Source organism: Macaca thibetana, chromosome 6, assembly GCF_024542745.1.
Source record: "Macaca thibetana thibetana isolate TM-01 chromosome 6, ASM2454274v1, whole genome shotgun sequence".
Classification (NCBI taxonomy): domain Eukaryota; kingdom Metazoa; phylum Chordata; class Mammalia; order Primates; family Cercopithecidae; genus Macaca; species Macaca thibetana.
In genome coordinates this window covers 35,543,115-35,569,230 of record NC_065583.1, presented here as the reverse complement: position 1 = coordinate 35,569,230, position 26,116 = coordinate 35,543,115, and the positions used below count along the sequence as shown (strand labels likewise).

The window sequence follows — 26,116 nt, the reverse complement described above, 5'->3', positions numbered from 1 at the left end:
AAATCTCTGAGGGAGGATTTTCCCTTGCCTCTTCCAACCTCTGGTAGCCCCAGGCATTCCTGGGCTTGTGGCAGCAACACTCCCATCTCTGCCTTTGTCTTCACATACGTGTCTTCCCTCTGTGTGTCTGTCTTTGTGTCTTTTCCCCTCTTCTTGTAAGGACACCAGTCAGACTGGATTAGGACCCACCCTAATGATCTCATTTTAAACTAGTTACAATGGCAAATACCCTATTTCCAGATAAAATCGTATTCACAGTTACCAGGGGTTAAGACTTCAACATATCTTTTGGTGGAGGAACGGGAGGTGGGGAACACAATTCCACCCACAGCTGTTGCTACCTGAGGTTTTGAACCTGGGGCCTGAAGAAGATTTGTTAAGTGTTACAGAGGTGTTCAAGATGGGCACCAACCTGAGACTTTCTCCTTGAAACAATCAGACCTGAAGAGTTGGGACAAGGGAAAGACAATGGCTGATGTGTTTCAGTGACATTTCCAGCCAGTCCAGATGCTAACTAAAGTTAACCACCTCCTGCCCCATCCCTGATACTCTGAGGAAGGTGGCTTGACATAAGAAAGCCACATAACAACTCTTCCAGCTTCTCAGACATCTCTCATGAAAGGATGGCAGTTGGCCGGGTGCGGTGGCTCAAGCCTGTAATCCCAGCATTTTGGGAGGCTGAGACGGGCGGATCACGAGGTCAGGAGATCGAGACCATCCTGGCTAACATGGTGAATCCCTGTCTCTACTAAAAAACACAAAACACTAGCCGGGTGAGGTAGCGGGCGCCTGTAGTCCCAGCTACTCGGGAGGCTGAGGCAGGAGAATGGCATAAACCTGGGAGGCGGAGCTTGCAGTGAGCTGAGATCCGGTCACTGCACTCCAGCCTGGGCGACAGAGTGAGACTCCATCTCAAAAAAAAAAAAAAAAGAAAGGATGGCAGTAGAAATCTGGAGGGGAAAATGCAAGCTTCCAAAACTCCAGCAGGAAAGGGGAGGCACAAAACTCACCCCTAGGCTGGGCGCAATGGCTCACGTCTGTAATCCCAGCACTTTGAGAGACCGAGGAGGGTGGATCACCTGAAGTCAGGAGTTCAAGTCCAGCCTGGCCAACATGTTGAAACCCCGTCTCTACTTAAAATGCAAAAATTAGCCAGGTGTGTTGGTGCATGCCTGTAATCCCAGCTACTCAGGAAGCTGAGACAGGAGAATCGCTTGAAGGCGAGATGGTGCCACTGCACTCCAGCCTGGGTGACAGAGCCAAGACTCTGTCTCAGAAAATAAACAAACAAACAAACAAGAAAACTCACCTCTAGATCTGCTTTATATGGCTGTACTGAAATAGCAAATTCAGACAAATGATAAAGTCATCAACAGGGACATGTGTAGAGAAAGAAGAACAGTAGAGACAATAGGGGGAAAATCATTTATTTTTATACCATTTCAGTAAAAAGTTAGGAAAAAGCAGTTGTTCTACTCAGAGTTTTGAAAGGAGGGTGTTGGGGAGTAAGGAAGAAGAGTTTTCTCGCTCTGTCAAACCAGGGTGTCCTTAGTCATTGGGACTGCACAGATTTCATAGACTTGGGAGGTCCTCATCTTGAGTTCGCGGGCCACCTGGCAGATGGAAAAAGGCCAACAGCAGTGCACCGCCAGCCAGTCTTCACACAGCGTGCCCTAGGGCAAGACCAGAGTCTGTTCTGTTGTAGTCACACAGGCTCATTTTTCTTCCCCAGGGACCTGTACAGTATTACCTCCTGGCCCTTCAACCACGACTTCAAAGGTTCACCAACATCCTTAAGCCAATGCCCAGGGACACTAAGTTGTATAAGTGCCAAGCAGCTGAATTGCTAATCAATACCTGCGATTCAGAGCCCTGCCCTTAGGACCTCTGATATGGGCCTTTATAATTGAAACCACTGATTTCTCTATCAACTTCTTGGTTCTTTCTCTTAGGACCTAATATGTATAATTATTTCTTTCTTTGGAGGAGGTAATAAGTGCACTGGCCTAAAATTTCAGTGTAAGAAGGGACAGGAAGTAAAAAATAAGTCCCTCTCTCCAGCTGTCCCCAGCCATCCAGTTGCCTGCCTGGAAGTAATCGTTGTTACCAGTGTCTTGTAACCACTTCCAGATAAATTCTATGTCTACAGAAACATACACATATAAAGTCTTTTTAAATAGTTCCATACTTCTGTGCTTTACTTTTTTTTTTCCACTTAAAAATGTATCAGTCTGGGCCAGGCATGGTGGTTCACACCTGTAATCCCAGCACTTTGGGAGGCCAAAGGGGGCGGATCACTTGAGACTTTGAGAACAGCATGGCCAACGTGGCAAAACCCCATCTCTACTAAAATAATATGGTATTTTAATTAACTTATACTTCCTGGTAAAGAATAAAATTTTTAAATGTATTTCCTTTCTCAAAGTTTCCCACTAAGGCATGGTATGTTTCGACATCCTCACCCACCCTTTTTTTTATTTGAACAATCACAGGTTTGGAAGGCATCTAGGTTTTCATACAGATTCAGGTTCACTTATACCTTCAGACGCACTTACCTGTATTTTATGTCTCTCTCTGGTGCCAATTCTCAGTGCAAAGGTGGACCCAGGTAACAACGGCCAACAAAGACACTCTCCATAATGCCTGGCGATGTCACACTCAAGACACATAGGACAGAATAGACCACAGAAACCTGTCAATAACCACATCCAAAAAAGCCAAGGTTCTCAGGTTTCTTGGAGCAACTTCACATCTCAAAGAATATTTAAAACTTTATGCCACCAGTTTAATGCTGCACTGTCTCCCTACTATCAGACACTGAGAATAAATAACCAATTCCCAAAACTCATTGTATGAAAACTGCCATAACTGAGCCACATCAAAATTGCCTTCTTTTGTTAAACCTGATACAATTCTGTTAGCATTGACTATGGTAATTGTTTTGTTCCTGTTAAGAGAAAAAGCATCAAATAATTTTTTTACAGTTGAATCATAACTATTGCTTCCATTATGTTCATCTACCTAATTTCAATATTTAAAATAAACATGGTATACTCTTGAATAACAGACATCTATTTCTATAAGTGTAATTGAAAGGTTTTTTATAGTACACTGACTCTGCCTCCTATTCTTATCAGGGCTTTATTCTATTTCTCAGACCAAGTTATTCAAATTTATGTTAGTGTCTTGGAGTCACTGACATCTGCCAGTTTCAATCTGCAAACTATTAGGGGCTTGTTTCCTTGAACATCGACCGGAAACAATTTGTCATTTATTAGTTCACTCATCTTTACTGATATTGTTTTCTACACATTCTGCATGAACCTTCCAATGCAGGGGTTCTATTCTAAATATGTTTTGGGTCACAGACCATTTTGAGAGTACAATGATAGCTATGAACTCAGTCCACAAGGGAAAAGAAAACTACACGCACATAGACATGCAAAATTGTGCATTCAATTTCACGGAGTTCATGGATTCATTGAAAATTATTAACAGACCACAGGTTAAAAACCCCTGATATACAGTTAAGATGTTATGTCATCTAGCATTGTAAAAGATGACAACTCTGATGAATGCAAATAATTAGGACTGTGAAACCTCAAAAATTCCAAGCTAACCATAATCTCTAAAAATTTTTTAAATAAATATTTTATGGAGGCGTAATTTTTATAAAAGAAAATGCACAGGCCATACGTGTTCAGTTGGATGAGCGTCAACAATCACATATACCCAAGTAACCAAACGTGTGGAACATTGCTCTCACCCCAGAGCTCTTGTGTCCCTTTCCAATCAATCCCAACCCTCCCGTTGCCCACTAGAGGCAACCATTGTTCCAATATCTATTCTTATGGATGAGTTTTGCCTCTTCTTGGACTTCACATAAATGAAATCATGTTTGCTTTTGTATCTGACTTCTTTCGTTCAACATCATGTTTTTGATGCATCTATGCTGTTGTGTGAATGTCTCTTTTTTTAGAGTTGAGTCATATTCCATTGTATCAATATTCCACAAATTGTTTCTCCATTCTCCCATTGATAAACATTTGATTATTTCATTTTTTGCTATTATTAATAAGACTGCTATGAAGACTCATCTGTAAGTATTTACACAGGCGTATGTTTTTATTTCATTTGGGTGGATTCCTGGAAGGGAAATTGCTAGGTTATGGGGTAGATATATGTTTAACTTTACAAGAAATGACAGACAGTTCTCCAAAATATTTGCACCATTTTAGACTCCCATCAGCAATGCATGAGAGTTCTATTTTATTTATTTATTTATTTTGAGGCAGGGTGTCACTCTGTCACCCAGGCTGGGGTGCGGTGGCACGATCATGGCTCATTGCAGCCTCAGCCTCCCAGGCTCAAGCGATCCTCTCATCGTCTCATCCCAGCCTCCTGAGTAATTGGGACTACAGGCATGCACCACCACATCCAGTGTATTAGTCTGTTCTCGCATTGCTATAAAGAAATACCTGAGAATGGGTACTTTACAAAGAAAGGAGGTTTCATTGCCTTACGGTTTCTCAAGCTGTACAGGAAGCATAGCAGCTTCTGCTTCTGGGGAGGCCTCAGGAAACTTACAAACATGGCAGAAGGCTAAGGAGAAGCAGGCATGTCTTACGTGGCCAGGGAAAGAGGAAGAGAGCAAAGGCAGAGGTGCTACACACTTTTAAACAACCAGATCTCATAAGAACATACTCACTATACGGTACCAATGGGGGACGGATCCAACTGTGATTGGATCACAGGGGCAGCTTCTAATGGTTTGGCACCATCCCCCCTTGGTACCATGTAGTAATCTCAGGCCCCATCTCCAACATGGGGGATGACAATCCTATGAGATTTGGTGGGGACACAGATCCAAACCATATCACCTGGCTAACCTTTTTTCTTATTTTTTGTAGAGATGGTGGCTCCGTATGTTGCCTGAACTCCTGGGCTCAAGCAATCCTCCCATTTTGGCTTCCCAAAGTACTGGGATTACAAGCATGAACCACCACTCCTGGCCAAGAGTTCTAATTGCTCCACATCCTCACCAACATTTGCTATTGTCAGTCATTTTTATTTTAGCTACTCTAGTGAGTGTGAAGTAGTCACCATTGTCTTTTAGTGCACCAGACGCAAAGGCTCACATACCATGACACCAGCACACTGAAGAGCTTCCTGACAATGGCCTGCCTCTGGCTACCCCTTGTTCTCCCACAGTGAGCACTTCAAAGTCCCACTCCCAAATTCAGTGACAAAGAGGCAAAAAGCTAGGAATTCTGTATCGTAGACTCTCCAAGCCTCCAGGACTCTGAACTTCAACTTCGAATAGTGGATGAAGTAGCACAAGCATACAAAGGGCATGAGGGATGGGGGCAGGGAAGAAAGCAGCCTGCCTTTAAAGATCAGAACGTCTATTTCATCTATTTGGGCGTCTCAAGAGAGTCACTAAATCATCCACTGTAGACATCTCTTGGCCCAAAGCAAACTCTGAATTCAGTCTCAAATAAGACTGGGATACTTCACCCTACATTTAAAAAGTAATCTCAGGTAGATCAGCAGGTCCCACCCAGCCTGGATACTTGTATGAACAGCTTAGAGGACAGCAAATGGTCCAGTAAATTTACTGAGAGTACAGAGTACTCACACTGTATGCAACCTTGAATTAGGGGATTTTGAAATCAATGGCACATAAAAATCAATTGACTCTCACTTTATGTGTGGATTACAAAATAGTGTAAATCCCTGTAAATAAAAAAAATTAATCAAAACATGCTTAATTGTAAAGCTGGCAAACTAAGTGACTAATAAATAGTGTTTACACGATTGCCTCAGCTGCACCACTTTAACTGGCAAAGAGAAGTGCCCACCATTCTCAGTAAGTATTTTGTACAGAAATTGTTTAAGTGCATTTGAACTCTTGCACAATATTTTTATGACTCATATGCTTTTTTTAAAAAAACATGCTTTTGTTTTTAGTTTTAATCTTTTTTGTCATATAATCATGTTATCTAAGTGTTCATTAGGGGGTAGTACTAGATGCTGAAAGAAACATACCTCAAATTCAATTACTGTACTTTGAAGCAGAAATCAGATGTGATTTTAAAAAAACACTATGAAGGACAAATTTTTATTATATAATAGCTAATATTTATACAGAGTTCACTATGTACCAAGCCCTGTTAAAATCACTCTGCACATATTAACTCATTTAATCTTTGCAACAATCCTACAGGTACTCTTCTTATCCCCATTTTACAGATGAGGATACTGAGGCCCAGAAGATTTAAGTAATTTGTCCAAATTCACACAATTTGAAAGGCAGAGGTGAGATTTAACTCAGGTAGTCTGGTTCCAAAGTCTGAACTACTATACATATTGCCTTATGTTCTCATGTTTTATGTATGTATCTATTATGCCACAGTGGTTGTGGATTGGTGTGCTAGACAGTATCCTATCACTACTTTACATTTATTCCTGTAGGGTAGTCTTAAGTCAGGCAACTTCTTTATTTTTGAGATGAAGTCTTCCTCTGTCGTCCAGGCTGGAGTTCAATGGCACAATCTCGGCTCACTGCAACTTCCACCTCCTGGGTTCAAGCAATTCTCCTGCCACAGTCTCCCAAGTAGCTGGGAATACAGGTGCCCGCCACCATGCCCGGCTAATTTTTTATGTTTAGTAGAGACAGGGTTTCGCCACGTTGGCCAGGCTGGTCTCAAACTCCCGACCTCAGGTGATCCGCCCACTTCAGCCTCCTGAAGTGCCGGGATTACAGGCTGAGCCACAGCGCCTGGCCTCAACTTCTTTAAGAAAGATCCTTTCATCAAGTGTTGCTACTCTGTACTGTGAGGAATGCAGTGGGATATGGACACACTGTCAGGTCACACTCCAAGAAGGGATGCACAAAATCAGGATGACGGGATCCTTTGTTCTAAAGACTCTCTAGGAAAAGACTTTGCAACACATATCACAGGCCAAGGATAAGTATCTAGAATATATAAAGAACTCTTGGCCAGACGCAGTGGTTCATGCCTGTAATTCTAACACTTTGAGAGGCCGAGGTGGGTGGATCATTTGAGGTCAGGAGTTCGAGACCAGCCTGGCCAACATGGTGAACCCCATCCCTACGAAAAATACAAAAATTTGCCAGGCAGTAGTGGTGTGCGCCTGTAATCCCAGCTACTCGGGAGGCTGAGGCAGAAGACTCCCTTGAGCTTGAGAGGTGGAGGTTGCCATGAGCCGAGATCGGGCCACTACACTCCAGTCTGGGCAAGAGAATGAGACCCTGTCTCAAAAAAGAAAAAAAAAAAAAACCTACTTCTGCACATCACCATATAGAAGATTAAACAAAAGAAGAAAATGGGCATAGGACATGGGCAGGTAACTCACTGAAAAGCAAATACAAATGGCCAATAATGAAGGCAAAAGGTTGCTCAATGTCATTGAAAATGAATACTAAGACATCCAGAAACCACTTATTATCCATGATAATGCCAATTTTAAAAAATTTGTCAGGCCAGGGGCAGTAACTCACGCCTGTAATCCCAGCACTTCGGGTGGCCAAGGAGGGCAGATCACCTGAGGTCAGGAGTTCAAGACCAGCCTGCCCAACATGGCAAAACCCTGTCTCTACTAAAAATACAAAAAATTAGCCGGGCGTGGTGGCAGGTGCCTGTAATCCCAGCTACTCAGGAGGCTGATGCAGGAGAATTGCTTGAACCCAGGGGCGGAGGTTGCAGTGAGCCGAGATCGCACCACTGCACTCCAGCCTGAGCGACAAGAACGAAACTCTGTCTCAAAAAAGAAAAAAATTGTTAATATGATATATTGTGGGGAGTCATGAAGAAATAGGTACTCCACACACAGATGGAAGTAGAAATTAGCACAGTCACTTTGGAAGGCATTTTTGCTGAATCTATGAAAATGTTACATCCTCTAGGACCCAGTGATTCCACTTATCAGTGTCCACCCTGGACCAATGCTTATACATGCTCACAAAGAGGCAGGTACAACAGGTACAAGAAAAGTCACTGCAGCATTACTTGTAACTTTAAATTTAAAACAACATGAATGTATATTAATATTCTGAAGTACAAATAAACTATAACGGTACAACAATACATACTGTGGAATACAAAAGATCAATTAAGAACCAACAGAGTGCCGGGCACGGTGGCTCACGCCTGTAATCCCAGCACTTTGGGAGGCCAAGGTGGGCGGATCACGAGGTCAGGAGATTGAGACCATCCTGGCTAACACGGTGAAACCCCATCTCTACTGAAAATGCAAAAAAATAGCCGGGCGTGGTGGTGGGCGCCTGTAGTCCCAGCTACTTGGGAGGCTGAGGCAGGAGAATGGCGTGAACCCGGGAGGCAGCGTTTGCAGTGAGCCGGGATTGTGCCACTGCACTCCAGCCTGGGCAACTGGAAAAAAAAAAAAAAGAACCAACAGAGTTAAATCTCTAAGACAAATTTTGAGTTTTAAAAAATCAAACTGCATAATGATATGCACAGCAGAATACATAATACCATTTACATTATAAATATAGAGAAATATAGAGAAAAAGATCAGGAAGGAAACTCTCTAAGATTTCAACACTTTGGGAGGCCAAGGCAGGAGGATCACTTGAGGCCAGGAGTTTGAGACCAGCCTGGGAAACATAACAAGACTCCATCTCTACAAAAAAAAAAAAAAAAAATTAAAAATTAAAAATTAGCCAGGCATAGTGGCACACACCTGTAGTCCTAGTCACTCTAGAGGTTGAGGCAAGAGGATCACTTGAACCTAGGAGTCCGAGGTTATAATGAGCTGTAATTATGCCACTGTACTCCAGCCTGGGCAACAAGCAATACCCTACCTCTATAAATAAATAAATAAAATTAAAAGAAGGGACATGCTTCCCTTTTCTGTAATGTTTCGTTTTTTGCAAGGTAAATGTATTCATTTGTTACTAGTAAAAAAGAAAAAAATTGTTTTTGTCTTTTTTTTTTAAGGAGCTCAGGTTCAAAAGGGGTAAATTTAGCTTCTTCCTCTTACACCTAAAGGCCTGGTGGTTATGTAAGCACCCGCAGTATAAATGATCCAGGCCTGTTCTCTGAGATGGGCTCCACCCACATGTGTGGAATATTGCTCATTATTCATCCTTCTAACTCATAGGAAAGTGAAGAGAAAGAAAAGAAACCTACACAAAACCAGAGTGTGGAGCCCCAGAGAGTAGAAGTGGGAAAGGTGGGTGGAAATTTCAGCGAGGCACATTTCAGATCAATTATTGCAAAAGAGGCAGAACTTTCTAACAATGAGATGCTCAGAAAAGAAATGGGTCATATTCATACATTGCTGGTGGGAGTGTAAATTAGTACAACTTCCAAATGGAAAGTCATTTGGCAACATCTATCAACATTTAAAATAGCACATACTAGGCCAGGCGCGGTGGCTCAAGCCTGTAATACCAGCACTTTGGGAGGCCGAGACGGGCGGATCACGAGGTCAGGAGATCGAGACCATCCTGGCTAACACGGTGAAACCCCGTCTCTACTAAAAAATACAAAAAACTAGCCGGGCGTGGTGGCAGGCGCCTATAGTCCCAGCTACTCGGGAGGCTGAGGCAGGAGAATGGCGTAAACCTGGGAGGCGGAGCTTGCAGTGAGCTGAGATCCGGCCACTGCACTCCAGCCTGGGCGACAGAGCGAGACTCCATCTCAAAAAAAAAAAAAAAGCACATACTATTTGACCAGCAGGTTTACTCTTTAGTGGTTATCCAACAGACATACTCACACACATGCAAAATGACATCCGTGCAGTGATAGTCATATAGCATTGGTTTGAATGGCAAAGTCTGGAAACCACATAAAGGTCCATCAATGGAGATTTTCAGATAAATAAGCTATGGTACATTCATACAATGGAATCTCTGCAGGTTTTTTTTTTTTTTCCAGACAGAATCTCGCTCTGTCACCCAGGCTGGAGTGCAGTGGCACAATCTCAGCTCACTGCAACCTCCGCCTCCTGGGTTCAAGCAATTCTCCCGCCTCAGCCTCCCAGGTAGCTGGGATTACAGAAGCCCACCACAAATCCTGGCTAATTTTTGTATTTTTAGTAGAGACAGGGTTTCACCATATTGGCCAGGTTGGTCTCAAACTCCTGACCTTGTGATCTGCCTGCCTCGGCCTCCCAAAGTGCTGGGATTACAGCACTTGGCCGAGTCACAGCGCCTAGCCGAATCTTTGCTGAATTTTAAGAAATTAGCTCCGGATATGTTGATATGGTCTGATCACCTAGATATGTTTTTTTTCTTTTATACTTCTTTCAGAAGAATGTGATGTGAGATATATTATTAAATTAAAATAAGCCAAAGGTGCTAGACAGTATGTGTTTACAGTGCTACCACTTGTATAAATTATACACACACACACACAAGCAAAACATCTAGAAGGACAGATACCAAAATATTAACAATATTTATCTCCAAGAGCTGGGATTACAGGATGCTGTTTATTTCCTTTATAGTTTTTTGCATTTTTCTTTTTTATAATGATTATATAATACTTTTATAATTAAACATCTATTTTAACTTTTTAGATTTTTATATCTGTATAAGTATATAGACTATATCTGGACTCAAGTAAAGGTATTTGACTCTGGAGAGAAAAACCAGGTGGATAGAGCGCAAGGATGGAGTACTACTTGCTTTTCATATACGAAAAAGGTAGGTACTTTTGAATTCTGCATTATGTGCATGGCAGTCTATTCAAAATAATTTTTTAAAGTGGTGAACTGGGTCCAAAGAAAATGAGCCCTCCTGCCTGGAAGTGCTCAGAAAGTCAAGGCTGTCAGGTCTTGGCATGTTGCAGAGGGGATTTAGGCAAACAGATGGGGGACCAGACAAGCTGACTTGCAAGATCCCTTCTAACTCTGAGGCTCTATGAGTTTTTCAATTAAATACGACAAAGAAGCAAGTGAGAATACAAGTTAAAATTCATTTATGTGTTACTCAGCAAATATGTTTAAGTGTCTCCTGTGGTCTAAGTGCTCTGCTGGGCGTCAGAGCATTGAACAAGAAAACTGTGGTCCCTGCTTTCAGGGAGTCTACAGGTTACGTGAGATGCAGTGTGAGGACACAAATCCCAGTCCAACGTCTTCTCATGACTCCTTCCTTTTCCAGAAAACCAGGGAAAATTCTGGTTTGCTTTCTTCTTCCCACCTTGGGTATCTGATAATTCCTACTACACATCAGTCTCTTTACTGCCTGGTGCTTACAATGCTCGCTACAGGGAAGCTGTTTGAGTGGCTGATTCTTTCCTATCTTTCAGGTAACAACTTCAGTCAGCTCCTCAGAGAGGCTGTCCTTTACCCCATTCTCCTGTCATTGCCTTTCATAACACTCTGTTAAATTTCTTCATGGCATTTCTCACAACTGCAATTGTTTTGTTTACAGATTTTTGCTGTTGTTGTTTTGTTTGTTTTGTTTTGAGACAGTTTCGCTCTGTCGCCCAGGCTGGAGTGCAGTCACACAATCTTAGCTCACTGCAACCTCTGCCTCCCGGGTTCAAGAGATTCTCCTGCCTCAGCCTCCCATGTAGCTAGGATTACAGGCATGTACCACCACGCCCAGCTAATTTTGTATTTTTAGTAGAGATGGGGTTTCACCATGTTGGCTATGGTTGGTTTCGAACTCCTGACCTCAGGTAATCTGCCCGCGTTGGCCTCCCAAAGTGCTGGGATTATAGGTGGGAAGCCACCGTGCCCGGCCTATAGATTTGTTTATTATCCATCTCCTCTAAGACACTGTCTCTGACCTATTCACTAATATGTCTGTATCACCCACCTTGTGCCTATACATGGGAAGAAACTCAGTAAACATGGTTGAAACATGAGCTGAATTAGGAGTTGATTACACCTTCCGCATAAACCTTCTCTGAGGCCACATCACAAACATTCCCAAAGCTGGACTGCCCAGTCTTTTACTCACAATGCCACTTAGCAGCCACTTATTTCACTTCAGTTTAATCTTCACATCTGAGCTCTCAGCTACTCTATCTTCAAAGGACACAGAGACACCCATTTGCTAATCCCAGTGCAGTGTGAATTCAGATGAAAACACAGAGGTGGGAAGAAGGAGGCACTTAAAATACGTAATTACAATAAAATGAAGAAGCAAAATGTCAAAAAGAAATGGAAATCACTGCTGTTCATAATGTACCCTTTGCTTAATGGATGACAAATTGTAGCAATAATTCTCAGCAATTGAAGGAAAAATGTCCCAGGATGGGAATCTGGCATGGAACAGTCATGAGAAGATCTCCCTTTGTTCCCAAGTCTGTCAAAACGATGTACACAGTGATTTACTCGAAATAAAACTTTGTGGACAAAACAATCCCCAGTTAAAAGTCTTTCTGAATAAGGAGGGGAAGAAATCAAAGACTTGTAGCACTCACACTCCAGCAGCATCCTCAGAATTACAGTGCAGATAATGAGTGTACACAGTAATATATTACCTTTAGGTTTTCTTCTAAGACAATTAACTTTAAAACACTACGAGCAGTCACAACATGGAAGCACAACTAGGGAACAAAAATTACGACACAACATTGGAAATCACCTTGAACCCTATCCATGGCCTTTCCTTCGTGCCAATTGTAAAGAATATTGTATTTCTCCACATATCCTTTCTTCTCCCCTTCTCACTAGAATGGGCTCTCAAGTGGACAACCAGGGAATCCTCAGGAAGTGTGGTTGGTGTTCCTGAGCGTTGATGCGGGTTGAGAGCAGAGGTGAACAGTGAAGCAATGCTTGAGGCAAACAGTATGGCTGAGAAGTGAGAACTCCTTGACCAGCTTTTCTAGGTGCTCTTAGAATTATGTAGAAATCATTCTGCAGCATCTTATAGAAACCTTCTGACTCATCCACTCTTTGCTCTCAACATGCTGAAGGATAATTTTTTTAAATAACAGTAATATTAATAGCTAAGATTTACTAAGGGCATTGTAATGATATTTTTTTGAATTTTCCTGGTAGCTGCACCCCAATAGTAAATTTAGGAAATTATCCCTTCCTTATTGTGAACCATTTGGTAGGACTATCATTCAGAGAACCCTGGCCTGGTCAAGAAGTAGGCACATGATCCAAGCTGAGCAAATTGAGCTGCTTCCACTGAAACATCAATTCTCAGATGGGGATGACACAAAGATAAAAACATTTAAAGCTGATCGGACTGTCAGCTAGCACCTGATAACAGTGCGTCTAGTCCCTTTCTGGGCTTGGCTTTTAGCTGGCTCATTGATTCTATGAGCTATCCTATGGCCTTCTAATGAAATTCGATGTTGGCTTATATGTTCGTTTCCTAGGGCTGCCGTAGCAAAATACCACAAACTGGTTGGCTTAAAACAACAGGAATTACTCTCTCATGGGAGAATTCTGGAGGTTAGAGGTGTGAAACCAAAGTGTTGGCAGAGTTCGCTCCTTTTGGGGTGTCCGAGGGAAAATCTGTTCCCTGTCTCTTTCCTGGCTTCTGGGGGTTGCTGGCAATTGCTGGAGCTCTTTGGCTTGCAGATGTGTCACTCCAGTCTCTGCCTCTGTCTTCACATGGCCTTCTCCTTTGTGTGTCTGTGTCCAAATCTCTCTCTTCTTATAAATAAGGATTGACTTTAATTCAACTACATTGTAAACACTCTATTTCCAAATAAAGTCACATTCAGAGGTTCCAAGTGAACATGGATTTCAAGGTGACACTACTCAACCTAGTACAGCTTGCAACCCTAAATCCCTAACTGATCCAGTTACGCCTCAAACCAGTGTTAAGAGTGGGTTCTATACATGATCTGTTTTCATCTTTACAGTAACCCTTGAGGTAGGCACCTTTATTATCTTCATTTTAGAGGTGGAAAAATGAAGACCCAAAGGACTTGTTCAAAGTTACATGGCCAGTAAGAGCCAGAGTTAGGATTCAAGGTGTATATATGATACGAAGCTGTTCTCCTAACCACTACACCACAGTCCAGGCTTTGCCCTAGTTACAAGTGCACTGAAGTTCCCCCAACCGCCAACCATAATCTATGAAAGAAAATGGTCCACTTATTACTCTGGGACCAGATCTGCACATTTGTGCATGGCTACTCTATGCTCTCTGTACCTTAGTACTGGGTGACTACCAAAGTCATGAAAAGAGCAGAGAATCAGGAAGAATTCTGAGAGAACCAGAGAACAGCTTCCATAATTGTCTGGTCAGAAATCCTATGGGTAGCAGTGACAGGAAGAGACTTGCCAAGCTGTGGGTCACAGGGAAGATTCAGCTGAATGAGTACTTACTCAGAGTTCTCTGGTTGGTATGTCCTGCGAGGCTTTAGTACAAATTCAGATCTTCCCAGAAGGCTGCTATATCCTTCAAAAATATTTTACCCAGGGTCTGTTGGATTTTGAACTTAAGAGACTGACCCTCAGCCATCACACACACCCTCCCTCCTCCCAGAGAGAAGCTGTGATCCAATTGCTCCCTAGGGCAAGACCATCAGGTCCTGGAAGGGGATCCTGACATGTGGTACCAAAGATGGGTCAGAATGTCCTAAGGTAAAAATAGAATTGATGAGCTTTGAACTCTAAGCCCAGGGGGGACTCATGTAGCCAAAAGACAGTGTTATTTGCCCCTCTTTAGAGCTGAAAGTGTCTAACCAGTGTCTGAAAGGATTTCAGTCAAGGAAGGGAGTTTCTTTTTGTGATTGTTCTTGTTGATATGAGTACTACGTATTCTTCCAAGACAACTGAAAAAAGAAAAGCAAAAAGGAAATAAACATTATCCATTAACCTACCATCTGGAGACATCTGCTATAAATATTTGTATTTGTATTCTTCCAGACATTTAAAAAATGTTTTCCTCTCTCCAAAAAAAATGGCATCTACTGTGCACAGGTTTGCAATGTGTTTCTTTAACTTAAAAATGTATCCAAATCATCTTTTCATCTCATTAAATATTATTCTACAATATGACTTTTCGTGGCTGTATAATAATTCATTGTGTGGATTCCTCTTGTCGGACATTTAAGTTGTTCCAGGTTTCTGCTGTAATAACTAATGCTGCAAAATTTAATGTTCCTGCTAAATCTTTGCACATGATTTATTTCCTTAGACTCCTAAAAATGTAATTACTGGGTCAAAAGCTGTGCAACAGCTGAAGTTCTTTCTATATGGATTGCTAAACCATCCCCCAGAAGAGTTGTAGCAATTTACACTCCCACCAGCACTGGATAAGAAAGCTCATTTTATGCACTTTGCCAACAGTGGAGTCTGTCATTTAGAAATCTTTGAAGGCACCACTTATTCTATAAAAGCATCCATATCTCTGAAAAGCAAGATTTTTCCAGACAAGGAGTACATTTGAGTCACTGAACGATTAGTCCAGTTATTCTGAAACCATTTAATTTCTTTCCTTGTGCCTGCTGTAGCTTTTCCACTCACTGATGTCTTGGAAAAGAAAATAGTAAGGAGGAACTTAAATGAGGAGGAAAAACGTACAAATTCTCCTATCTCTGCAGACACTGAAGAGACCGGTGCTCCAGCCCCCGCCAGTCTGGACAATTGCTGTGATTGTCGTCCTGCCACTGGCTCCCCGAACAGGCTGCTTCACCACAGCACTGGCTGGTACATGGGCCCTGGAGAGTCAAGGATGATGATTAACTTGGAAACAAAGGTGTTTCAGAACAATAACCATTAAGCCAAGTCAGAACCATAAAGAAGAGATAGGGACCCAATGATGCCAAGAGGCTCATAATTCATAGCCCAGATAGACCCTGCCATCTCCCTCCCTTCTCCTCCTCCATCATACCTTCTCTTCTGGCTTTTTGCCTGATCTCTATTAATAGAATTATTGTTCTAAATCCTGACATGCAAATTCAAGCTCAATGTCCAGTCTACTTCCTCAGTGTTTCAAATAGTTAAATTCACAAATGTGGAATCGAGGCCTCAGTTCAAATCCCAGCATTCCTGGAGGCTTGACCTTGGTTAAGCAACTTTACCTCTCTGCTTTCCATTGATTCTGATGAAAAAACTACCTCATGAGATTATTGTCTATTGAAGGACATCATTTACTGTGCCCAGGGGATGTGTGACAAAGTAACTCTGAGTGAGCTGCATCTCAAGGATTTTTAACCTTTCCTGAAGGGATACTGAGAAGGAACTGAACTGAATGGGCAGTTCCTAACTACCCTTAAGACAACATCCTGGAGGCATCTTGGAAACAGCTGTGGAGCCCATTACCTCAGATTTCTGGCAATACAGCCAATGGAATTTCATGGTATTATAGTATAAGTTACACTGTGGATCTTATTAAGATCCACATCTCTTTTTCATCCCATCAATACTGATCATGTCCACACCTTCCCAAAGATGACAGCACATTAGCTTGTTAAAAAAAGAAATTCCCAAGCCTTCCCTCAGACCAACTGCACAGATTTCCAAGAATTAGGTACAGAAATCAATATAAAACAAGGCTTTCAGGTAATTTTTAAGCATTCATGCCATTCTGAAACCTGATACCAGTAGATTTGGACACTAGTAATGGTGACTGCAGTGGTCTCCCACTAGCTAGGTGGTGATGTCAATGCAAGAGAGATGGCAAAAAGTAAAAAAAAAAAAAAGAATAAGAGAATACGACGTAGGGATGTTTGGAACATATTCAGTCTAAATGTCAGTGAGAATCAAGACAATACTTAACAAAGGCCTGGAAATGATGTACCAGAGCTTGGAAGAGAGGTTAGGTTGGAAGTGACCTGTCTAGAAGTGTGAAGTGGAACTATGAAATACCCCCAGCCCTTTTATCCATTAGGCATTGTAGACAGTTCTCATGGTCTGACGAGCTTTTCAAGAAACTACTGTGGAAAAAAAAAATAGCTTCAAAATATAAAAACTGCAAATAAATTAATGCTCAATTAAACACAAAAACCTAGCATTATGTCAATTTTATTAATTGCCAAATTTCGAATATACAAATATTTAACATTTTGAAAACAATTTATAACTTCATTTCGCAAAAATTCCCAAATATGAATGGTTGCAAAGAAGCAGCAACTAGTCATAAATAAATGAGTTATTCATAGTCAAACAATCTCAAAAACAAAATTATAAAAATTCTTTCAAGTATTGTACAGAAAAATATATATATATGTGGATATAACAAATGTATGAGTACATTTTAATATGTTTGTTATGATGTAAGTTAGGGCCCATTTCTGCAGACTGCATTGCATTCCCCAAAATGCATGTATGTTGAAGTTCTAGCCCCCAATGTGAATGTATTTGGAAACACGGCACTTAGGAAGTAATGAAAGTTAAGGGAAGCTGTAGAGGTGAGATCCTGATTCAGTAAGTTTGGTGGCCTTAGGCCAGGCACAGTGGCTCACGCCTATAATCCCAGCACTTTGGGAGGCTAAGGCAGGTGGATTGCTTGAGCTCAGGAGCTCGAGACCAGCCTGAGCAACATGGTGAAACCCTATCTCTACTAAAAATACAAAAAGTTAGCCAGGCATGGTGGCATGCACCTGTGGTCCCAGCTACTTGGGAGGCTGAGGTAGGAGGATTTCTTGACCCTGAGAGGAAGAGGGTGCAATGAGCCGAGATTGCACCACTGCATTCCAGTCTAAACAACAGAGCAAGACCCGGTCTCAAAAAAAAAAAAAAAAAAAAAAAAAAAAAAGTGGCCTTAAGAGAGATTGCTGTCTCTTTACATGCATGTACAGAGGAAAGGCCACATCAGCACACTGCAAACCAGGAAGAAAGTCCTCACCAGAGTTCAGTTGTGCTGGCACTCTAATCTCAGACTTCCATTCTCCAGAACTGTGAGAAAATTATTTCTTTTGTTTAAGCCACACAGCCTATGGTATTTTGCTACCTCAACCGAAATAGACTAAGACATCTATGCTGATTTGAATTGGCCCTGAAGAAACTACTTTTATATGTCTTATTTCCTCTCCCTCCATATGGCTCCCTGAGGTTGGGGGCATATGCTGTTCCTCCCTGTATACCCAGTATCCCGCACACTACCCTGAAACCTCATGGGTACATGGTAAGTATTTGTTGAATTGGACCAAATAGATTCGCTTGTCTCTTCTGTTATATTTGAGTCCTCCTCAAGGCTAGCTACAAATTTATGTGAACTTTACTGTGTTTCATTCTCTAGTAAAGCCACAGGTCTTGGGCATGAATTGATGAAATACAAGCAGAGCGTAGCCTAAAATTTAGCTTTCTGCATGCCTCCACACAAAGGCATTTACCTTTCAATGTGATGGCCACAAGTTGGTGCTTCCATCATTAGGCTAAGAGCTTCAATCATCTTTTAGTAGAGGGATTTCTTAGGGCTAAATGCATGGATTAGGAATGAACCATTTATAGCTTGCAGCCTTAGAATAGAATTTTTGCTTCTAACTCAGTATTATATGTGTGACACCATTTATTATAGCAAGGAAGACTGTGTTCTATCCATTCCAAATCAAATAACTAAGAGGATAGCTTTTCCTTAGTGGAAAAAAAAAATGGTTTTTTTTCTGTGTTTACCTTTTGTGTGTGTGTGTGTGTGTGTGTGTGTGTGTGTGTGTGTGTGTTCTTTTTCTGAAACAGGGTCTTGCTCTGTCACCCAGGCTGGAGTTCAGTGGCATGATTATGGCTCTCTGCAACCTCGAACTCCTGGGCTCAAGAGATCTTCCTGCCTCAGCCTCTCAACTAGCTGGGACCACAGGCACATGCCACCATCCCCAGCTAATTTTTTTAATGTTTTGTAGAGATGAGGGTCTTGCTTTATTGTCTAGGCTGTTTGTCTAATTTTGAACTCAAGGATAAATATATTATTTATTTCCTTAATACCGAGTCTTCGGTTATTTTTATATTAAAATGTTTGAATTGACATACATTGGCTAAGACATTTCAGTTCAAAATGATTGCTCACGTGTTGTAATTAAAATAACAACCATAGCTACCTTTCACTGAGTATCTTCCATGTACCAGGAACTCAGTAGTTCATTAAGAACTGAAAGATTATTCAGGGGCTGCTACAGGTATCAGACTCAAGTAGTTTTTGTAGCTTCCTAGACAGATTTTCTATATTCTACACTCAGGGAATCTTATGCTACCATGAAGAACAGGAATGAGTATGCAAACAGTGGATGAAGCTTATGGCCACAAAGCTCTGCTAAACCAGAGAAGATGCTCATTTACCTATCAAATTTCACAAGTTCTTCATCTAGTAGAAAGAGCAAAGATTTTAATTTCAGACACAAAAAAGTTCAAATAGTTACATTCTAGTTGTTTGATCTTAGAAAACACAACTGTCACAACCCTCAGCTCTGGTCTCCTCCTCCATAAAATTTGATTTAAAATATCCTAGCTCCTCAGTTGCCAGAGTATTAGACAAGATCATGTACCTGACACGTAGTAGGCATGAAGTTGATGGCCACTGTTATTATTCTAACTTCAGGATCTTGTGTATGCTCTAGGGCACTCTGTATACTTTTCTCAGAAACAAAGGAAGGAGAAAGGAAAGCTGGACCAGGTTTTCAGTTGTCATATGTGCTACCCAAATACCTTAAGATTCAGAGTGATGGCCAGGCATGGTGGTGCACACCTAAAATCCCAGCTACAAGGGAGACTGAGGTGAGAGGATTGCTTAAACCCACGAGCAAGATCCATCTCTTTTTTCTTTTTCTGAGACAGTGTTTCACTCTTTCGCCCAGGCTGGAGTGCCATGGTGCAATCTCGGCTCACGGCAATCTCCACCTCGGGGGTTCAATCGATTCCCCTGCCTCAGACTCCCTAGTAGCTGGGATTACAGGCATGCACCACCACACCAGCTAATTTTGTATTTTTAGTAAAGACGGGGTTTCACCATGTTGGCCAGGCTGGTCTCAAACTCCTGATCTCAGGTGATCTGCCCACCTCGGCCTCCCAAAGTGCTAAGATTACAGGTTATGAGCCACTCACTGCGCCTGGCCTCAGACCCCATCTCTTAAAAAAAAAAAAAAAATTCAGTCAGGGTAACCAATCATTCCAGTTGGCCCAGGACCAAGGGTTTTCCCAGGATAGGGAACTTTTAGTGCTAAAACCAGTACAGTTCCAGGCAAACCAAGACGGTTGGTGACCCTAACCCTCAGAAGCTGAGGGAGGCTTTAACTCAGGAGGTAGAAGGCTAACTCCTGCTAAAGTTTGATAGATGAGATACATACTTTTCCCCCTTTTTGACTTCACTCAATTCCTCTTCCTCTTCTAGCACAAGCCCTACCACCTCTCCCACATGCCTGGTCCTTCAGCCTTGATGTTTCATGTCACTCTTCTGTAATCACACCTGGAAGTACTGAGAAATCATTTTGCCTTGCACCTAGGCCTCCTTGAATATTTCCAATTCAGCTGAAGCCAAAACCCTTGAGTTTTTATTTCAAACGGGTAGAAATGATTGGCAGTCTCTAAAAATAAAGTTCTGCTTGGTCAGGGTTCCACATTTTAAGTTAAGAATAAATAAATACCATTTCACCCAAGCCAGCCCTTTTCTTGTCACCAGCCAAGAAAGGCCAGAAGGAACAAATCAGGTGCCCTTTTTCAAGTTTACATGGAGAAAAGATATCAACCACTTTCTTCCCAAGCCCAGTTTTCTTTTCCCTGGCTCCTTGTAAGCAGAGGTTGATTTGATAGACCAACTAAAGAGCAAAAGCTAGGGGAAAAATTCATCCTATTCCCTACCTCAAGCTGGAAATAAAATATTGTTCATCTTCAGATGACATACATGACAACAGAGGTGAGTGTATATTGAGTAAGGAAAGATCCTCAGGAGACTTGAAGAAGTTACTTCCAAACCAATTCATAGTGAGAAGTGTTTTCTTGTCACTTGGGCTATCCTTTTTCCCTTTGGCAATAAGCTGGTTTCTAAACTTAGGATTAGTCCAAAGTGAAACATCTCTTGAAAGAATGTTCCCTTAATATTCTGGAACCTGAGGTCATAGCAGTGTAACTGACAGACATCTTTTTTCTTAAAAGACAGGTATACACCTAACTGTGGACACATTCATCTTACTAATCTATAGGGAGATACTGCTGGATTATAGAGTAAGTAGAAAAAGACTTATCTTTGGTGGAAAACTCTTTGTTTTAAGAGATGCCTCTAGTAAACATTTATCTAGCTAAGTGCCACTTGACTGTTCCTTGGAAGATTCCGAAGGCTGCAGATTTCTGCCATGCCATGTGACTGAGAAGCAGCAGGGACCTCTCTTCATCCCCAGAACTGCTGGTCCAATTTAGCAAAATAATGCAAGTCCCACAGCCAACCCAAAAGTGGAGCAAAAAAATGTCTTTCAGGGAAGGTATTGTATTTGAATCCAACTTATGAAAGGTGGTCTCCTCAAGTTTGAGCTATGGTAGATTGCCACAAGCCTCAAAGCCTTTTCAGAACTTCTAGAAATTCTCTGCTCTTCCATTAACTTCATTGGTAATGCCAGGAAAGTGGTGTTTCTTCTTTCCTACCCAGTCCATATGGAATCTAGTAACCAAAGCAGAGCTTGCCTGGTGATGTCCTCACAACACCTCTGAATCATGCTTCTAGAACACGTCTTATGGATGTGTGGACCCTAGAAACATGGGGAAATATCCTAAGACAAAAAATTAGGCAAAATTTCACGTTGAGGAAAGGCATCTGCAATCATAATTCGACATTACATTAGAAAGACATCAGGAGGATACTGCCAATTATACCACATATTCTTTTCATCAGACCCATAGAGAATGGTTGTTTAGGGTTCTGAACTTCAAAGCATTTACTTGAACCAGTTTGTTAGGAAAAGCCTATAATACCTTCCAAATCAAGATTCCTCACAAAAAACAGTTTCATAACTGCCTTCAATCAAGGGAGACCAGCCTGGGCAACTTTCATTGTCTTCTTAACTGTAAGGATGCACCCTATATTAAGGACAGGTATGTTTTTTCTGCTTACTACTCTATTCCAAGTGCTTACCAAAGTGTCTGGCACATAAAAAGCTCTCAATAATTTGTTGAACAAATGTGCCCTACATGAAAATTCAGGTTTATAAGAATAACAGACATTAAGAGGTGATACTAGCTTTGCAAAAAAAAAAAAAAGATTTACAGTAAGATTCCTTTGAAGAATAAACCACCATTGTACATGTAAGCTATGACTCCATATTTTTACATTTCATTTGCACCCAACTTTTCTAATCAAATGTCTATTGTATGAAGTGACTAATCCACATGCTACACAGCTTTTTCACTTAAAAATAAAATGAAAAGAATAAAAAAGGCATGTGCTTTACAAAAGAATGCCAAATATTTATGAAAAAGAAATAATAGCATTAGAATATCACCATTTTGCAGAGCCCCAACATAACAACTTACCAGGAACTTCAGAAGCATTAAAACCGTTAGATAAAAAAGATTGAGAACTGAATATTCTCAAGGTGCCAAAAAATAACTATTCCACATATTTCTAATTGCAAAATAGAAAATGTACCTTAACTATGAAAAGTTCCAGAAGTACTCAAAATGTATGTTTACATTGGAAAGTTCTGAAAGTGTAAAAAAAAAAAAAAAAAAAAGTACCCTTACAATAAAAGCTCTGGGTGTGATTTTAACAAATACGCCTTTACATCAGAAGGTCCTAGAAGTGATCAAAATGTATCTTTAACATTACCCTTCACCCTTCCTCCATGATTGTAGGTTCCTGAGGCCTCCCCAGCCATGCCTCTTGTATAGCCTGTGGAGCAGAGTCAATTAAAACTCTTCTTAAATTACCCAGTATCAGAGGTAGTTTTTTATAGCAATATAAAAACATACTAGGCCAGACGCAGTGGCTCACACCTGTAATCCCAGCACTTTGGGAGGCTGAGGCGGGCAGATCATCTGAGGTCAGGAGTTTGAGACCAGCCTGGCCAACATGGTGAAACCCTGTCTCTACTTAAAAACACAAAAATTAGCCAGGCGTGGTGGCAGGCACTGTAATCCCAGCTACTCAGGAGGCTGAAGCAAGAGGATTGCTTAAACCCGGGAGGCGGAGGTTGCAGTGAGCCAAGATCATGCAACTGCACTCCAGTGTGGATGACAGAGCAAGACTCTGTCTCAAAAAAAAAAAAGAAAGAAAGAAAGAAAAGAAAACACACGAATACAAGCTCTATGCACACAGCAGAGGGCCATTACAAACCTTATTGATGCTGTAAATTTTGGGGTGAAGTATTTTCTACCCGAGTGGGGTCCATATAAACTTCTCCTTTCTCTGACCTCCTAATGGCCCTGGTAACACTGGTCTTAGTCAAATACATTCCTGTTTTCCATGCACGAATTCCTTGTCGTCTACGTGTACTGCAATGAAGATGGAGGCCAGGGCTCTAATTCAACTCTGCTGCTAATATATAGGATCCTGAGCGAGTCACTTTGACCTGTTTCTTCATGTGGCTTCCTTGCTATTCCTTCAGCACCACCAGCAACATGCCCCCGCATCAAAGAAAAAATATGTGGCTTTTGACCATATATGTGCTAACAAAACTACACATGCATTTACCCTCAGACCCACAGGCCCACTTCTACAAATTTACTCTGAAGATGTACTTCCACAAAAGTGAAATGACATATTCATGAGGTTACTCACTGTATCATTCTATACAAATTCTATAAAATATTAAAAACTTAGAAACAACCTATATGTCCATCCATGGAGACTGGTTGAATAAACTATGGTACACTTTTACAATAGTATTACATGAGCGAGGGAAAGAAGAGGGGCAAAACAGGAAGGAGGGAAGAAAAAAGAGAAAAAAAGATTTTTTCTTTTTAAATAGATAGGGTCTCACTTTGTCACCCAGGCTGGAGTGCAGTAGCACAATCATAGCTCATTGCTGCCTCGAATTCCTAGGTTCAAGTGATCCTCCTGCTTCAGCCTCCCAAGAGGCTGGGATTACAGGCCCATGCCACCACACTTGGCTAATTTTTAGATTTTTCGTAGAGACACGATTTCGCAGTCTTGCCCAGGTGAGTCTTGAACTCCTGGGCTCAAGTGATCCTCCCCATTCAGCCTCCCAAAGTACTGGGATTACAGGCATGAGCCACCATGACTGGCCAAGAAAAAGATTTCTATGAACCAAAGTAGAAAACTGTCCAGGCTACGTTGTTAACTAAAAAAGCAAGATAGAAAATAATTATAATATATATATAGCAAATTATATATAAATTTATATATAAACATGATATTATATATATATATATAATGCTACTTCTTATATAAGAAAGGAGAAACTAAAGTATAAATATTCACTTATTTTTGGGAAAAGAAACACAGGAAAGATACTCCAGAAACCAATGACAATAGTTAGCTATAGAGTAAGTGGGAATGTGGTGCCAGAGAGTAAGAATTTTCTTGGTTTTGACTTTTGAACTTTCTTTTCAAGAGATGGGGTTTTACCCTGTCACTCAGGCTGGAGTATAGTGGCATGATCACAGCTCACTGTAGTCTTGAACTCCTAGGCTCAAGTTATCTGCCTGCCTAAGCCTCCTAAGTAACTGGGACTACAGGTATGAACCACCACACCTGGCTAATTTAAAAAAAAAAAAATTTTTTTTAGAGACAGGGTCTCACTATATTGCCCAGACTTCAAAGAAGCCTCCCACCTCAACCTCCCAAGGGGCTGGGATTACAAGCACAAGCCACCAAATCTGGCTGAATCATGTATTTTCATTTATTCAAAAATCAGATAAAAAGAAAAAACAAACCATAAAACTGAATATAAAGAGAAATGAATGGCTTTAATTCCATATTAAAAGCACATACAAGAAAGAATCTAAGAAACATTTCTTGATTAAAGAAAAAAACCAGCCAGGCATGGTGCTGCATGCCTGTAGTTCCAGCTACTTGGGAAGCTGAGGCAGGAGGATCACCTGGGAGATCAAGGCTGCAGTGAGCTCTGACTGCATGACTACACTCTAGCCTGGACCACAGAGTGAGACCCTGTCACAAAAAAAAAAAAAAAAAAAAAAAAGAGGAGAGGAGAGGGGAGGGGAGGGGAGGGGGGAAGGGGAGGGGAAGGGAGGGGAGGGGAGGGGAGAAAAAAAAGCAACTACATACAAAAAAGAATTCAAGAAATATTTAAACATGTATACATATGTAACAAACCTGCACGTTGTGCACATGTACCCTAGAACTTAAAGTATAATAAAAAAAATAATTCTACCATTAAAAATATATCTGTATATATATATTTAAATAGTGCTCTGACTATATCCCTTAGAGAGATATGTTCTAAGGACACAAAGACTTGCAAAACAAAACCAAATACTGTACTCTACTTATTTATTGCTAACAGAATTGGATTGGCAATTCTGAAATTTTTAATAGACCAAATGAGTAAATATATTGAGGTTCTTGAGAACCAGAGTTCTTACTGTGTGAGAAGGGAAATACAGTTGTAAAGGGGAAAAGATGAGAGAGAATTCAGTGGTATTAGATAAAATAATGATTTAAAAAACACTACTGTATGCATTTCTTAGCTCTGTCTATTGGAAGGGCCTAAAAAACAAGGTCCTTAGTAGCGCCTGGATCTTGGTTTCTTAATAACACTCTGCATTAAAATGAAGCAAGGTTCTTTGGAGAAAAGACTGATTTCTAGTTCTGAAACAGAAAACACAAGGCAAATTGGAAACTTCTTATGCCATTATACGAAGAAATGCCCCAAAATTAATGTGGAGTTATAAAAGGACAAATACTGTATTCAAGCCAGTTTGAATGGGGCTTCCATTGGTTAACTTGGAAGAATTTGAGCATTCAAAGAATAATGATGGTAACAGATTATAGCATACGTGAAAAAAATAAATCCATCAGCCCACAGTGATTTTAAAAGAATGATGATGAAAGAAAAATATTGGGGCTGGACACAGTGGTTCACATCTATAATCCCAGCACTTTGGGAGGCTCAGGCAGGCAGATCACTTGAGCTCAGGAGTTCAAGATCAGCCTGGGCAACATGGTGAAACCCCATCTCTACAAAAAATGCAAAAAACTTAGCCAGGAGTGGTGGCACACACCTGTGGACCCAGCTACTCAGAAGGATGAGGAGGGAGGATGGCTTGAACCTAGAAGGCAGAGGTTGCAATGAGCTGAGATTGC

General features: G+C 41.2%; 2 protein-coding genes across 2 annotated transcripts in view; both read right to left on the bottom strand.

The window, feature by feature from the left end:
- Positions 1–26,116, bottom strand: part of PRELID2 (PRELI domain containing 2) — a 1,077,378-nt gene that overhangs the window by 326,010 nt on the left and 725,252 nt on the right. The window lies entirely within an intron of this gene.
- Positions 1,412–24,124, bottom strand: PLAC8L1 (PLAC8 like 1). Its single transcript, XM_050794042.1, has 4 exons — positions 20,701–24,124; positions 15,496–15,632; positions 2,556–2,692; positions 1,412–1,673 (listed from the first exon to the last, which is right to left on the bottom strand). Exons 1-4 carry the CDS (start codon positions 20,820–20,822, stop codon positions 1,533–1,535), a joined length of 537 nt encoding a protein of 178 aa, XP_050649999.1. The 5' UTR covers positions 20,823–24,124; the 3' UTR covers positions 1,412–1,532.

What these genes read in the sequence shown, in the direction of transcription:
- PLAC8L1 (XM_050794042.1), bottom strand. Translation starts at nt 20,822, where the DNA reads ATGAATTGGTTTGGAAGTAACTTCTTCAAGTCTCCTGAGGATCTTTCC. An exon ending in TATTTTATTTCCAGCTTGAG is followed by an intron (nt 15,633 to 20,700) that starts GTAGGGAATAGG and finishes TTGACTCTCCAG; the next exon opens with GGCCCATGTACCAGCCAGTG. An exon ending in CTGCAGAGATAGGAGAATTT is followed by an intron (nt 2,693 to 15,495) that starts GTACGTTTTTCC and finishes GGTTATTGACAG; the next exon opens with GTTTCTGTGGTCTATTCTGT.